The sequence below is a fragment of the Lutjanus erythropterus genome, chromosome 15 (genome assembly GCF_056507025.1).
Source record: "Lutjanus erythropterus isolate fLutEry1 chromosome 15, fLutEry1.hap2, whole genome shotgun sequence".
Lineage (NCBI taxonomy): Eukaryota > Metazoa > Chordata > Actinopteri > Lutjaniformes > Lutjanidae > Lutjanus > Lutjanus erythropterus.
In genome coordinates this window covers 8,669,255-8,682,793 of record NC_139331.1, presented here as the reverse complement: position 1 = coordinate 8,682,793, position 13,539 = coordinate 8,669,255, and the positions used below count along the sequence as shown (strand labels likewise).

The window sequence follows — 13,539 nt, the reverse complement described above, 5'->3', positions numbered from 1 at the left end:
TAAGATTAATGTCAAGCTGTTATAAATAAGACATCTCAAACAATGTAAACTTTCTATCAATAATGACATAACTGACCAAATACCATTTAATGACAAGAGTCAAAAATATTCATAAAGTCTCAATCACGTTCATGACAGGTGTCATGACATGGTTATGACAGTATAATGACAGTCTTATGCACACCCCATCAATAAAGTGTTATCCATCGCTTTTATTGGAACAGCTTCAAAATAGCATTGCTTACTTGCGATTGGTTCGCAGAACCCTCCATCAGAGGGAAGTCCATTTATGCAGTCACAGGTTTGTCTGGTGGCACTGCTGCATGCACTGTAGTTGTTACACTTGTCACATGGCCAAGCAAAATCTTCCTCACAATGACACTGCAGTCCCACAGTGGAGTTTGGATAACACACTATTAAAGAAAATTCAAAGAACTTCAGGCCACAATACACTATTTGATAAAATTACATTAAATCAACCAAACATTAATACATTAAGTAACAAAGAAGTTAGCAAAATCTCTTACCTGTGGTGAAATTTATGCCTGTTACTTGTAAAGACTGAGTGATGGTGTGGGGGAACGGGAAAGTTGTCAGAGTTCTCCTGAATAAATCAATGAAACTTGAGGATACACTGGAGACTGGGATGCGCAAGTCAAGGACTATATCAATTTCCACTGGATCTGTGGAGGAGAATAGGAGAATATCCATCACAAAAGTCTGTCAGCATCTTATAGAGCAATATTCACATGTGCAGTCATCATGAGGTAAATTATGTAGCTGTAAGTGTTGCCCATATGTACTATGTATTAAACTTTTTGCTTCAGTTGAAACTTTAGATGTTTTATGTGAGTTATATGAACCTACAGGCAAACATGTATTTCCAAAGTACTGACACAGAGACATTAAATGTTCTTGTACAGCGTCACAACAAATCTTAATAAACACACAGACAGACCTTCATTCTATACATTTTAGGTGTCCTACCTTTTGGTGGTGTAGGTGATGGTGATGTTGGTTCCACTGTAAAAAATGAAAAAAAGTATCCAAAAATCAGCAGCTGTGCAAATGGGTGTTATATGTTAATATTTTGTACTACAGCTCAACAATCTATTCTACTTTATCCATGTAAAACAAAGATTTGTCACATACCAGGAGTTGGAGTTGGACATGGAGAGATATCTGTGGAGCAACAGTGTAAAATAAATTATTATGCCAAGTATTCCTGCTTAGGACAACAAACTAACTTGAGTGGTTAAACACAAACCAAACCATGTACATGTCAACACGTGTATGAACACAGCTTCCAAGACTGACAGTGTCGAGTGTGACAACAGGGAATACAGTACCAAGGTTGTTGTTATTTCTGGGTTTGGCTCCTTGCACCCAGAGATGACTCAGCTACTGAAGCAGCTAGTTCCTTGGCTAACAGAGCTAGCTAACTAACTAACTAACTAACTAACTAACTAACTAACTAACTAACTAACTAAAGCCAGCTACAGATAACAGCAGATGGTAGCTAGCCTACTTAAGCAACATGTTAACTAGCTAACCTCTATCTGTCCATCACATAACTCTGTAAGCTATATCACCTTGGTACTGTACTCTGTCATCAAACTGGCCTAATAACATTTAATTACATTATTATGACATGTCTAAATGGCACCACTTGACTTGAGGTCAAGGGAAACATTCATGAGACACTTCTAATGGTCTCATGATGACCAATGTCAAAACCAACCACATGTTACAGAATAATGTAATGTTAAAACATAAAGCTAACAGTTTCTCTGAGTATGATGATGATACCAAGTTGCCATGACAAAGACATTAAGTTCTGTTGTCTTGGTTGTTGCCACTTTGTTGAAATAAAGACATCTTTGTCTTAGCTGATGTCAAGTTTTCATAAGATTAACGTCAAGCTGTCATAACTAAGACATCTCAAACAATGTAAACTTTCCATCAATAATGACATAACTGACCAAATACCATTTAATGACAAGAGTCAAAAATATTCATAAAGTCTCAATCACGTTCATGACAGGTGTCATGACATGGTTATGACAGTATAATGACAGTCTTATGCACACCCCATCAATAAAGTGTTATCCATTGCTTTTATTGGAACAGCTTCAAAATAGCATTGCTTACTTGCGATTGGTTCACAGAACCCTCCATCAGAGGGAAGTCCATTTATGCAGTCGCAGGTTTGTCTGGTGGCACTGCTGCATGCACTGTAGTTGTTACACTTGTCACATGGCCAAGCAAAATCTTCCTCACAATGACACTGCAGTCCCACAGTGGAGTTTGGATAACACACTATTAAAGAAATTTCAAAGAACTTCAGGCCACAATACACTATTTGATAAAATTACATTAAATCAGCCAAACATTAATACATTAAGTAACAAAGAAGTTAGCAAAATCTCTTACCTGTGGTGAAATTTATGCCTGTTACTTGTAAAGACTGAGTGATGGTGTGGGGGAACGGGAAAGTTGTCAGAGTTCTCCTGAATAAATCAATGAAACTTGAGGATACACTGGAGACTGGGATGCGCAAGTCAAGGACTATATCAGTTTCCACTGGATCTGTGGAGGAGAATAGGAGAATATCCATCACAAAAGTCTGTCAGCATCTTATAGAGCAATATTCACATGTGCAGTCATCATGAGGTAAATTATGTAGCTGTAAGTGTTGCCCATATGTACTATGTATTAAACTTTTTGCTTCAGTTGAAACTTTACATGTTTTATGTGAGTTATATGAACCTACAGGCAAACATGTATTTCCAAAGTACTGACACAGAGACATTAAATGTTCTTGTACAGCGTCACAACAAATCTTAATAAACACACAGACAGACCTTCATTCTATACATTTTAGGTGTCCTACCTTTTGGTGGTGTAGGTGATGGTGATGTTGGTTCCACTGTAAAAAATGAAAAAAAGTATCCAAAAATCAGCAGCTGTGCAAATGGGTGTTATATGTTAATATTTTGTACTACAGGTCAATAATCTATTCTACTTTATCCATGTAAAACAAAGATTTGTCACATACCAGGAGTTGGAGTTGGACATGGAGAGATATCTGTGGAGCAACAATAAAGAATAAATTATTATGCCAAGTATTCCTACTCATGAAAACAAAATAACTTCAATTATAGTCAACATCGCTGTATATGTGTTTCTAGTTAATGGAAGAATTTAACACAAACTCAACTATTTTTGTGTCAGCACATACAGGAGAGTCAGAGACAGACTAAGATCCTGGCTTGGTTTGGTTGTCGATTTGATGACAGGGAATACAGCACTGAGGAGGTTTTCTACTGGGTTTGGCTACTGGCACCCTTGGGCAAACTCCACAGCTACCCAAGCTAACTATGCTAATGCCAGCTACAGCTACAGATAACAACAGACAGCAATTACCCTAATTACCCTACTTTTGCAAAAGTAAACTAGGTAACCACAATCTGTCCACCCAGAGATGACTCAGCTAATGAAGCAGCTAGTTCCTTGGCTAACAGAGCTAACTAACTAACTAACTAACTAACTAACTAACTAAAGCCAGCTACAGATAACAGCAGATGGTAGCTAGCCTACTTAAGCAACATGTTAACTAGCTAACCTCTATCTGTCCATCACATAGCTCTGTAAGCTAAATCACCTTGGTACTGTACTCTGTCATCAAACAACAACATTTACTGACATCTTTATGACAAATCCAAATAGCACCATTTGAGGTCAAGAGAATTACTCATGACACTGCTACAAAATCATGAAGCTAAACAGTTTCTATAAGTTTAATAATGTCAACTTGTCATGACAAAGATATTGACAAGTTATGTTGTCTTGGCTGGTCAAGTTGTCATCAGAGAGACATTTTTGGCTCAATTAATATGGAGTTGTAGCAAAGACATCTCAAACAATGTAAACTTTGCATTAAAAATGACATAAATGATAAAGTAACACTTTAATGACAAGCGTCATGATGTCATAACACAATTATGACAGTGTAATAGCAGTCATACACACACCTCATCAAGTGTTACCCAACACTTTTATTGGAACAGCTTTAAAATAGCATTGCTTACTTGTGATTGGTTCACAGAACCCTCCGTCAGAGGGAAGTCCATTTATGCAGTCACAGGTTTGTCCGGTGGTATTGCTGCACACACTGTAGTTGTTACACTTGTCACATGACCAAGCAAAATCTTCCTCACACTGACACTGCAGTCCCACAGTGGAGTTTGGATAACACACTATTAAAGAAATTTCAAAGAACTTCAGGCAATAGTAAGTAATTACTCCAGTAATTACTCACTGGAGGAGGAATATAATTATGTACATTACACAATGAAAGGTTATGTTAGCAAAATATCTCACCTGTAGTGAAATTTATGCCTGTTACTTGTAAAGACTGAGTGATGTTGTGGGGGAACGGGAAAGTTTTCAGAGTTCGCCTGAATACATCAATAAAACTTGAGGATACACTGGAGACTGGGATGCGCAAGTCAAGGACTATATCAATTTCCACTGGATCTGTGGAGGAGAATAGGAGAATATCCATCACAAAAGTCTGTCAGCATCTTATAGAACAATATTCACAACACAATGGGCCCCTCTTGCATTTTGCCATATCTACAAGATGGTAACTGAACTTGCACCTAGTCTGTGCGACATGGATGGGAGGTCTAAAAATTAAACCAACAGTTCAGCCAAAAATGAAACTTCACTCAGTATCTACTCACCCCTGTGCTGATGTGAGGATGGGTGAAGATCTCCAGTTCACAAAACACTCCTGGAGCTTCAGCGGAAAACAGCGTTGCAGCCAAATCCAGTACAATTGAAATGAACTGTGACCACACGTTTTGTGAACTGGAGATCTTCACCCATCCTCACATCAGCACAAACTAGATTTTTGTTACAGTTCCCTCTTTGATTGATTGATTAATGGCTTGAAATGGCTCTTAATACAAACAGTACTTTTTTCGGACAGTGTTTAACATCATAAATTTATAAATTATCCTAAATTTTAACTGCTTTCTGAGTGTTTTCAAAGTGTTAGACTAGTCGACTAGTCTAAATTAAACTTTGTATTTAATCAACAGGGAGAATTAGTCGCCAGGAACATCCTTAAATATAAGTATTCACTCCGAGAGGTATACAAGTTTTCATGACTATACAGTGTCCGTGCAACTCTTTGGAGACAAACATACACAGACACATAGACCTTCATTCTCTACATTTTATGTGCCATACCGTTTGGTGGTGTAGGTGATGGTGTTTCTGTAAAAAATGAAAAAGGGGAAAAAGAAAATGTCATCAGCACTTTTAGCATCATCATACTTTTGTTACCAATTTGTACAATGAGACTATGCTTAAGAATTACTTATAAATGGTTTATAATGAGATTATTAATTAGGTTGTAAATGCTTAATAAATCATAACAGTTAGTTTTGACCAAGAAGTCTGATTGGACAAGAGGCATGAACTACACATATCACTCTGCTTTACAGGTGCTCTAATAACATGAACGTTACAATAACTCACAGGTAGGGACAGGACAAAAAAGATTTGTCTCGTACACTAATGATTCTGGGCTTATTACTGTAGGATCACAGTCACACTTTTTAATCTGACAAAGTACACAGAGTAGGATACAAGCACAGCAGGTTTTAACAGCTTTTCCCCGATTAACCCAGGATGATTCACATAAATATATACACGACTCATCCAGATTAATTATATGATTGCTTCCTGAATAGGCTTCATAAACAGATGGATTTATTTAGTCCTTGAAATCATGCTGAAATCACTAATCAGATATCAAAAATTCATGTTTGTTTGCTTTCACACCATAAACGAATCATACAAGACTCTGCTTGGAAGCAGACAGAGACCACCCTTTTCCAGTGGTCTTGGTTCGGTTGTCTGGTTGCCACCAGGGGGAGTCTCAAGAATATACACATGGGCATTTTAAAGATGGAGGTATGTTTGTAACTGACTGGGGGGTGAGAGGAGGGGGAGGTGTTGTTTCTTGGGGCTTTTATAGTATCAGGGGACCATGGCTCTGGCATGTCACTGACTCATGTTTCAGGTCCACTAAGTGTTAGTACTTAAATAGTAATAAGCAATAACTGGAACTTGCATGAGCCCATACTGATGTATGAAAACTTGTATAACTTGTTTTAATGGTTAATTAATGATTTATAAAGTGTTTACAACATAATGAAACATAGTTAGAATTATAAACCATTTGTAAAACATTTACTTTATATGGCTAGTCTGTTTATATTTTATATTTTAAGTATCTGCCGATGTTTTCTGCCACAACTAGAGAATCTATTATACTTTATCCATGCAAAGCAAAACAGAATTCTTCTCATACCAAAAGATGACTCTGACGACATGGAGTGGAACAGTTCTAATCTTTATAATCAACATATTTCACAGTGTGCAGGCACCTTGACACAAACTGAATGTAAAGATCCCAACAACGTACGTATGTTTATGAACAGCTCGGACAAATCCGACTGATTCTACCTTTAAAAAAAAGTTAGCGTCTGGGCTGTCTTGAAATTTTAGTTTGACTGAATTTTTAAACACTAGTTTGAGATTATTTTGTAATGATTCAAAATGAATAATAATAAAAAAAACCTTGTCAAATAAACTTGATATTTATTCAGCTGCACTGAAGAAAACATGTTCAGTAAGCTTAACATATTAAGTTTAACCAACCACTGTTCAGTCAGACTGATGGAAATTACAAACAGATTTGATTTCCTTTTACTTTTTCGCAATTTAAAAAGTCAGTTCTTAATCAACTTAAATAAATAAAACGTGTATATTTATGTTAAATTAATGAGAAAAGATAAGTTAATTCCACTAAAGTCCTCCATGATTTTTTTTTACAGTGTACCACAGTCTGCAGACCTTTATGGTTGGAAGTGCACAGTGTGGGAAATACCAGATATTTCAACTTTTGCCTTATCTATCTGGCATTTATCTTTTGGTTTCAGCAGAAATGCACCCACAGATCAGCTTAGATCTCTACACGTTGTGTTATGTATGGATGTACAATTTGATTGACGTCAAATACAGCCCTGAGATGATGGCCTTTCCTCCTTTCTTTACAGCAATTGGATAAAATCCAGATCTTATAAATAAAAAAGGTCTGTCCAGCAGTAGTTTGACCTTTCAAAATATAGAGCCAGTCAAAATGTGAGACAATGGTTTTGGTGCAAAGGATAAAAATGCTGTGCAAAATGCTTTTAACCCTTTTTGTTGTCTCACTAAGCGAGCTTTCATGGTCTGTGGAAGCTGAAGAAACTGCTTTTCTGCAGCAAATACACAATTTACTCACTTGATTTTCATCACACTTGTTATACAATGATAGTGATGTTTTCCAAGTCGACTATAATGGGTCTATACATGCAGAGCAAAAGTACAAGTAGTATCATCATCATCATACGAGGTGGCATTTAGGACATGAAGCAGAACTGTTTTAATCTTTTCAATCAAAACTGTGGTACAGGAACATGACATGCCTGCTTTGACATACTTTTCTGTCACAGGTGGTTTCTTATTTTATGATTCAGGAAAGTAAAAACTAGTGTTCGGCTTTTGTTGCTTCTCAATAATGCAGAAGACATTCAAAACTATGTGAGATTTGTACAGTGAAAGAGCCACAAACAGAGCGTTCAGGTTGGGGAATCTGATGCAGGCAGAGCGCTATCTGCTGGCACCATCTACTGGCTAAAAGATGCACTTGCTCTAAAAACCCAAACATGAAAGAAGACTGGCAACATTTATCCTGAAACGTTCCTGATGTACAGCCATCCACATTTTTCCACAACTAAGCAATATAAGCAGCAGTTAAATCTTCAGCTGTTTACTAATGAGGGACTTAAATATAAGTCTATTAAAATATCAAATTGCTATCACTGTTAATGCACTGAGCAACACTTTCATGTTTTTGTCAAGCTACAACAAGGCATCTTATTTTATAAACTGATCATATGTTTTGTGTTTAAAGTTCAAGTCTGCAAGCAACTGTAGGTGTACAATGAATGTGTAGGAATGAAGAGCTTCCCCCCTGAAAAGAAGTGCAGAATGCATGCTGGGAAGTGTGCTAATATGCTGTCTGCTGACCTGTATGACTGGGAGGGCTGCACAGTGTGGGAAGCACCAGATATGTCAACTTATCTGTCAGGCAGTTATCTTTGGGTTTCAGTAGGAATGTGTCTGTAGTTTGCCGCATCTCTTTTCAAACCACACGTTTCCTGTTCCAAGTAAAGTGGGACGCATGGTGCCACATGCAGTGTTTGTCAAACCAACTCTTTTGAGTGTCTCACTGAGAACATGCAGTCTATGAAAACTGTGTGAGCTCAGGGCCAAACATACACCCTTAGAAATAAAGGTGCTAACTAGAACTATAAAGGGTTCATTGGCTTGTCCCCATAGCAGAACTCTTTTTGGTTTCTGATAGAAGCTTTTATAAACCCTTTCAGAGAGTTCTGCCAAGAACCGAACATAAAGGTTAAACACTGATCCATCTATGAAAGGGTCAAGACAGAACTCTCTCTGACATTTTTTTCCAGAACCGTTCTACCTTTTAAGGGTGCTGACAAGAATCCCCCCAAACCTTTTATATTCCAGGGGTTTTTATTTAGAACTTGCCCAGGGGGACTGTCCAAAACCATGTCGAATCCACTCAGGGGGTTCTGCCGAGACTCTTTTTGTATTCCAAGAGTTTTATTTTGAACCCACCTAGGCGGTTACACCTATCTAGAACCCACCCAGGGTTTTTTTTTTCAAAAACCCTTTTAGGATATAGTACAAAGAATCCTTGACAAAAGAGATCTTAAAGGATTTCATCAATCCTTGTCAAACCCTTTCTTCTAAACTTGAGATGGCTTCTTAATGGAACCCTTACTCTTACAAAGAACATTTGATGAACTGTTTCTTCAAAAAAGGGTTCTGAGAAGCAAATGAAAGAACCTCAGCCCTTATTGAAGAATCTTTTTGCAACCCTTATTTCTAAGAATGTACACAATTAAAAATATTTTCCACTCCAACTTAAGAGTCTATTGTACTTATCCATGCAAAGTGAAACTACATTTTTCTCATACTACGAGGACATGAAGCAGAACTGTTGTAATCTTTTCAATCTAAACTGTGACTGTGGTGTCAATGACTTGACATTTTATCCACCTGCATGGAACAGATTATTTTCTTCAGTCATTTACCGAAAACAACTATCTGTATTAAGTTTATGCAAGAGGACATGACACACATCCTGTAATATACTTTTCTGTCACAGGTGCTTCCTTATTTGTTGTAGCTTCTCTTTCAAACAAAAGCCATGAAAACTATATAGCATTTGCCCCGAACAGTCAAAGAGCCGCAAACAGAGCATTTATGTTGGATTTGATGCACACAGAGCACCATCTAGTGGCCAAAAGAGGCAATTACTATAAAATCCAAACATAATAGAGTACTGGAAACATTTACCCACGAATGATATATGATCATCCACGTTTAGACTGAATGAAGAGGAGGAAAAGGTTTCCGTCTGAATTTTTAAGAAATATGAAGAATTACAAAAACAGTAAATGTCAGGTAAATTTAAATTGTACTTTATGTACAGATTTTGAGTACTCAAGTACTGTGCTATTTCTGCAGCTCTGCATCAGGATTTGGGGAATTATTACTGTAAAAAGCATCAGGAAAACTGTATGTCACACTATGATGGTTATATTGTACAATTAAATTCACGTGTGCCGAACTGTGAAAGGTAATCCATATAGATCACAGATCAATGATGTTCTGTTATGCCACCTTCTCTCTGGCAGGCATCTAATATTGATCACCTGAATATCAAGCATAACTCCTTCTCATATTGAAGTTTATTAAAGAACTTATGAGTTTGAGTGGGGCTCAAAATTCAAAAATCTATTGCAGCAAGTTGCAGTCTCAACAATTTTTTTTTTTTTTTATCAGTGTGTCCTTAGTTGCTTTCCATGATTTCACTATTACAGATACAGAATTGACAGGTGGTGTGTGTCGCCCCCCCCCAGATAATCCACATCTCAGTGTGTGTGTTGACATGTACGGAGTGAACACTCGTCTCTGGGCCTACCCGTTTGACTGGTGTTTAACTGGCAGTACTGGCCGTCAGCTGGAAGCCCATTAATGCATCCACATGTGTTCCCAGTGATGGCGTCGCAGGCCCCCTGGCTGACACAGCTGTTGAATGACCAAGCAAAGCGCTGCTCACATCTGCACTGGTATCCAGTCGCGTTTGATGAACACACTATGTGAAGAGACACCGCAACATTAACATCATGCAGTGACGTGCGAACTGGCAGGGTTGAAATATTTGGCTCCGAAAAACAATAGGGTAATAACATGAAAGGATGTTGCTGTACCTGTTGTGGTGTCAATGCTGGTGATTTGCGTCGTGCTGTTGATCACTAATGGCAAACTGAGTGACCTCAGAAGCGCTTGGAGACTCTCCAGGTCACTGCTTCTTATGACAGCTTGGACTATATATTCTGTAGAATTTGATGCTGAGAAGACATGAAACAGTAAACATGATGATCGTCACTAAGTGACAAACACATTCAGTAGTCAGAAGTATATAGGCATGTAAATACTTTCACTTTCATGTTCACTGATGTAGTCAAAACATTCTGGTGATATAATTAAAATGTGACTCACTCTGTCTTTTTTCTCTGGCATGAAGGTGTGACACTTTTATACCCATCAGTTCCTGTAGAAATCACTTTCCATCAGATTAAAACACTTTGCACAGTTTGTCTACATTAAGCAATACCTGTAACTAAAACTGACCAGTTGTACAGGAATTTTACCCCAAAGTGTGGGTCAGCCTCACACACATCACAACATAAATGAACTTGACAGATTTTGTGACCTCTGTGTGTTCTGAATCAGAGAAGAAACACTGTTTTGGTATTGTATTAAAGGGACAGTTCACCCCCAAATCAAAAATACATATCTTCCCCTTCGCTTGTAGTGCTATTTAACCATTTAGATTTTTTTGGTGTGACCTGAGATATCAGCCATTTTTTTTTCAGATTTCTGCTTTCTCTCTAATATTTGATGGGACTAAATGGCACTCGACCTGTGATGCTCAAAGCACCAAAAAAAAAAAAAAGGGAAAAAAAATCATGATCTGGTTACTCAAGATAATCCACAGACTTTGCTGTGAGCAGTTTCATGTAGGAACTACTTTCTTTTCTGCCATACAATCTAGTGAAAGTAAATAGCTCCTGTATGAAGCTGCTCACAACAAGGTCTGTGGGTTATCTTGGGTAACAGGTTTTGAATTTTTCAAATACATTCTTTTGTTGCTTTGAGCACCACAAGCTGAGTGCCATTTAGTCCCATTATACTGCAGAGATAAAGGGTTATTTACTCAGCAGCTCACATAAAAAAGAAAGAAGAAGTGTGTGTTTTTGATTTTGGGGTGGACTGTCCCTTTAAGCGCAAGTTTTGAAAAAAAAGCTTGGATATGATCCTACTAAAAATGCCCTTTTTAGTACTGGCATTTTGTGAGAAAAAGGCAGGAACCTCACATAAATTGAAACAGAAAAAAAGAATGTGTGTTATTCATAAAGGTTTGAGAAATGGGCTTGTGACTGTGAGACTGCGGGTTCAGTCCCGGAACCTGCAGGATAAATATTTGTGGGGAATGAAAACGCATTCCTCATTACCACCACTGCTGTGGCCAGCAGATCACACTGTGGTTGTACTGGGCAGCGTCCAGGTGTGAATGTCTAACTGTGTGAACGTGATCGGGGTGTTTCTGAAAAGAGAACCTTGCTCCAACACCTCCAAATGTTTCCCTTTCTTTTAGTGTAAAGACATGCAGGTTCATTTTGAACATGTTCTGTTAATGAACCATCCATTTGCCAAACAGATTATGTACGGCTTAAGAAAGTTTTTTTTTTCAAGATTTTCCCCAAGTTCAGTAGGTCTATTGTCATTGCACATGAAAATATATGAAACTAGTCCATTTTTCTTGGAAAACCCACCACTCTGTCAGAAAGGCGAAAAGTAGACACAAAGACATTTTCCACTGGTGGCTCCTGCACGAACGATCGCCTATACAATTAACAGTGTTGTGAGACACAGTCTCTATCCAGCATGGGGCCTGCTACTATTATTATGCTATTCTTATTAGGATGGCTCGAGTGGAGAAGTGGAATTACAGCTTCTCTGTAAAGCGTGTGATTACTTACCTGAAAGAAGACATTCAGAGACTGTGTATAACCCTGATTCTCCAGATTGTAGTATATAACCAGAGCAATGACCAAGTACCCCGCTGCCTTTGGTAACGCCATCCCAACTGGAGAGAAAACACAAGCAGCACAATGATTTCTCATTATTTAATAGAGAATTAGGACAAAACTTTTTTTTTCTCGTCCATTATGCTGGGATTTTTTTTTTTTTTTAAACAAGCTCTTGGCTATTAAACCTTGTAACAGGCCAAACTCCTAGTGATATATTTTTATTAAATTTAGACGTCAACTCCATCGGATGGATTTTTTTTTCATTTCATAGCATAGTTCTAGTGAGCGGCCATTTTATTTTTTAAAAGTTGCTCAGAGTTCTCCTAATGCTAATCAAAATACACATTTTAAACCATACTTCTTATTTAGCTTTGATTTAGAAGGACTACAGAGTTGACATGTTATGGCTTAGACGCATAGCAATGTAATTTGATGAATTTGTCTAAAAATATAAAGTTTACCAGTGTCAAACACTGGAAGTGAGACAGGGGTCCTTAGGGTACAGCTAACCCTTTTTATGCCTGATTAAATCGTGTTTTTGTAAAGATCTGACAGAGTTGATTGAAATCTGCAACATAACTTTAAAGAGCCAACATTTTCATTACAAATCAACTTTCAAACAAAACTGATTATAATAGCACATATATATACTTATGTTATCAGTTGATATTGTTCGTTTTATAATTTGAAGGCTTTTAACAGGTTTTTAAATTGTTTCAAGTTGTGAATTCTTGTCTGGGACAAGGCTGTGGCACAGAGCAAGTTTAGACATTTAAAAAGATTAAACCAAAATATTTCATAAATTACATACATTTATATTTACATGCATAGAACCTTAAAGAATACATTTTCACCAGAAAAAAAAAAGGATTTAGAGTGTTGGTACTAATTATTTTTAAACCTGTTTTTGAAAGGCCATGATTTGTCCTAATTCTCAGGAATGGATAGTACACATTTATTCCTCGTAATTTATAGACGAAACTACCACTGAACTGAAAGAGGATTACGACAATAAATGACACAACAACCAAAGCAGGTCTGACAAACAAGCGAGTGGTACGCACTGGACACAATCCTCAGCAATAGACCGCCACGTCTCCTTCAGGATTTCATTATGATCGTAAAAGCCCTCAACACACAGTCAGAAGTGTGTAGTTCTCAGGGAACTAGTTCGTCTTTGGTCTGAAGTCGCGTTCCTTCCTGATAAATGCCTGTGGTTCAG

General features: G+C 37.5%; 1 protein-coding gene across 1 annotated transcript in view; it reads right to left on the bottom strand.

Moving 5' to 3' along the window:
- The window catches only part of LOC146314039 (uncharacterized), a 33,764-nt gene that overhangs the window by 15,151 nt on the left and 5,074 nt on the right, over positions 1–13,539 (bottom strand). The window contains exons 2-16 of the mRNA XM_084737061.1: positions 12,267–12,373; positions 10,723–10,774; positions 10,431–10,571; positions 10,142–10,315; positions 5,260–5,286; positions 4,384–4,539; positions 4,092–4,259; positions 3,059–3,088; positions 2,894–2,929; positions 2,434–2,589; positions 2,152–2,319; positions 1,153–1,182; positions 988–1,023; positions 528–683; positions 246–413 (exon numbers count right to left, since the gene is read on the bottom strand). Coding sequence (XP_084593187.1) covers positions 246–413; positions 528–683; positions 988–1,023; positions 1,153–1,182; positions 2,152–2,319; positions 2,434–2,589; positions 2,894–2,929; positions 3,059–3,088; positions 4,092–4,259; positions 4,384–4,539; positions 5,260–5,286; positions 10,142–10,315; positions 10,431–10,571; positions 10,723–10,774; positions 12,267–12,368 — 1,600 coding nt within the window. The 5' untranslated portion in view covers positions 12,369–12,373. The remainder of the gene's footprint in view (positions 1–245; positions 414–527; positions 684–987; positions 1,024–1,152; positions 1,183–2,151; positions 2,320–2,433; positions 2,590–2,893; positions 2,930–3,058; positions 3,089–4,091; positions 4,260–4,383; positions 4,540–5,259; positions 5,287–10,141; positions 10,316–10,430; positions 10,572–10,722; positions 10,775–12,266; positions 12,374–13,539) is intronic.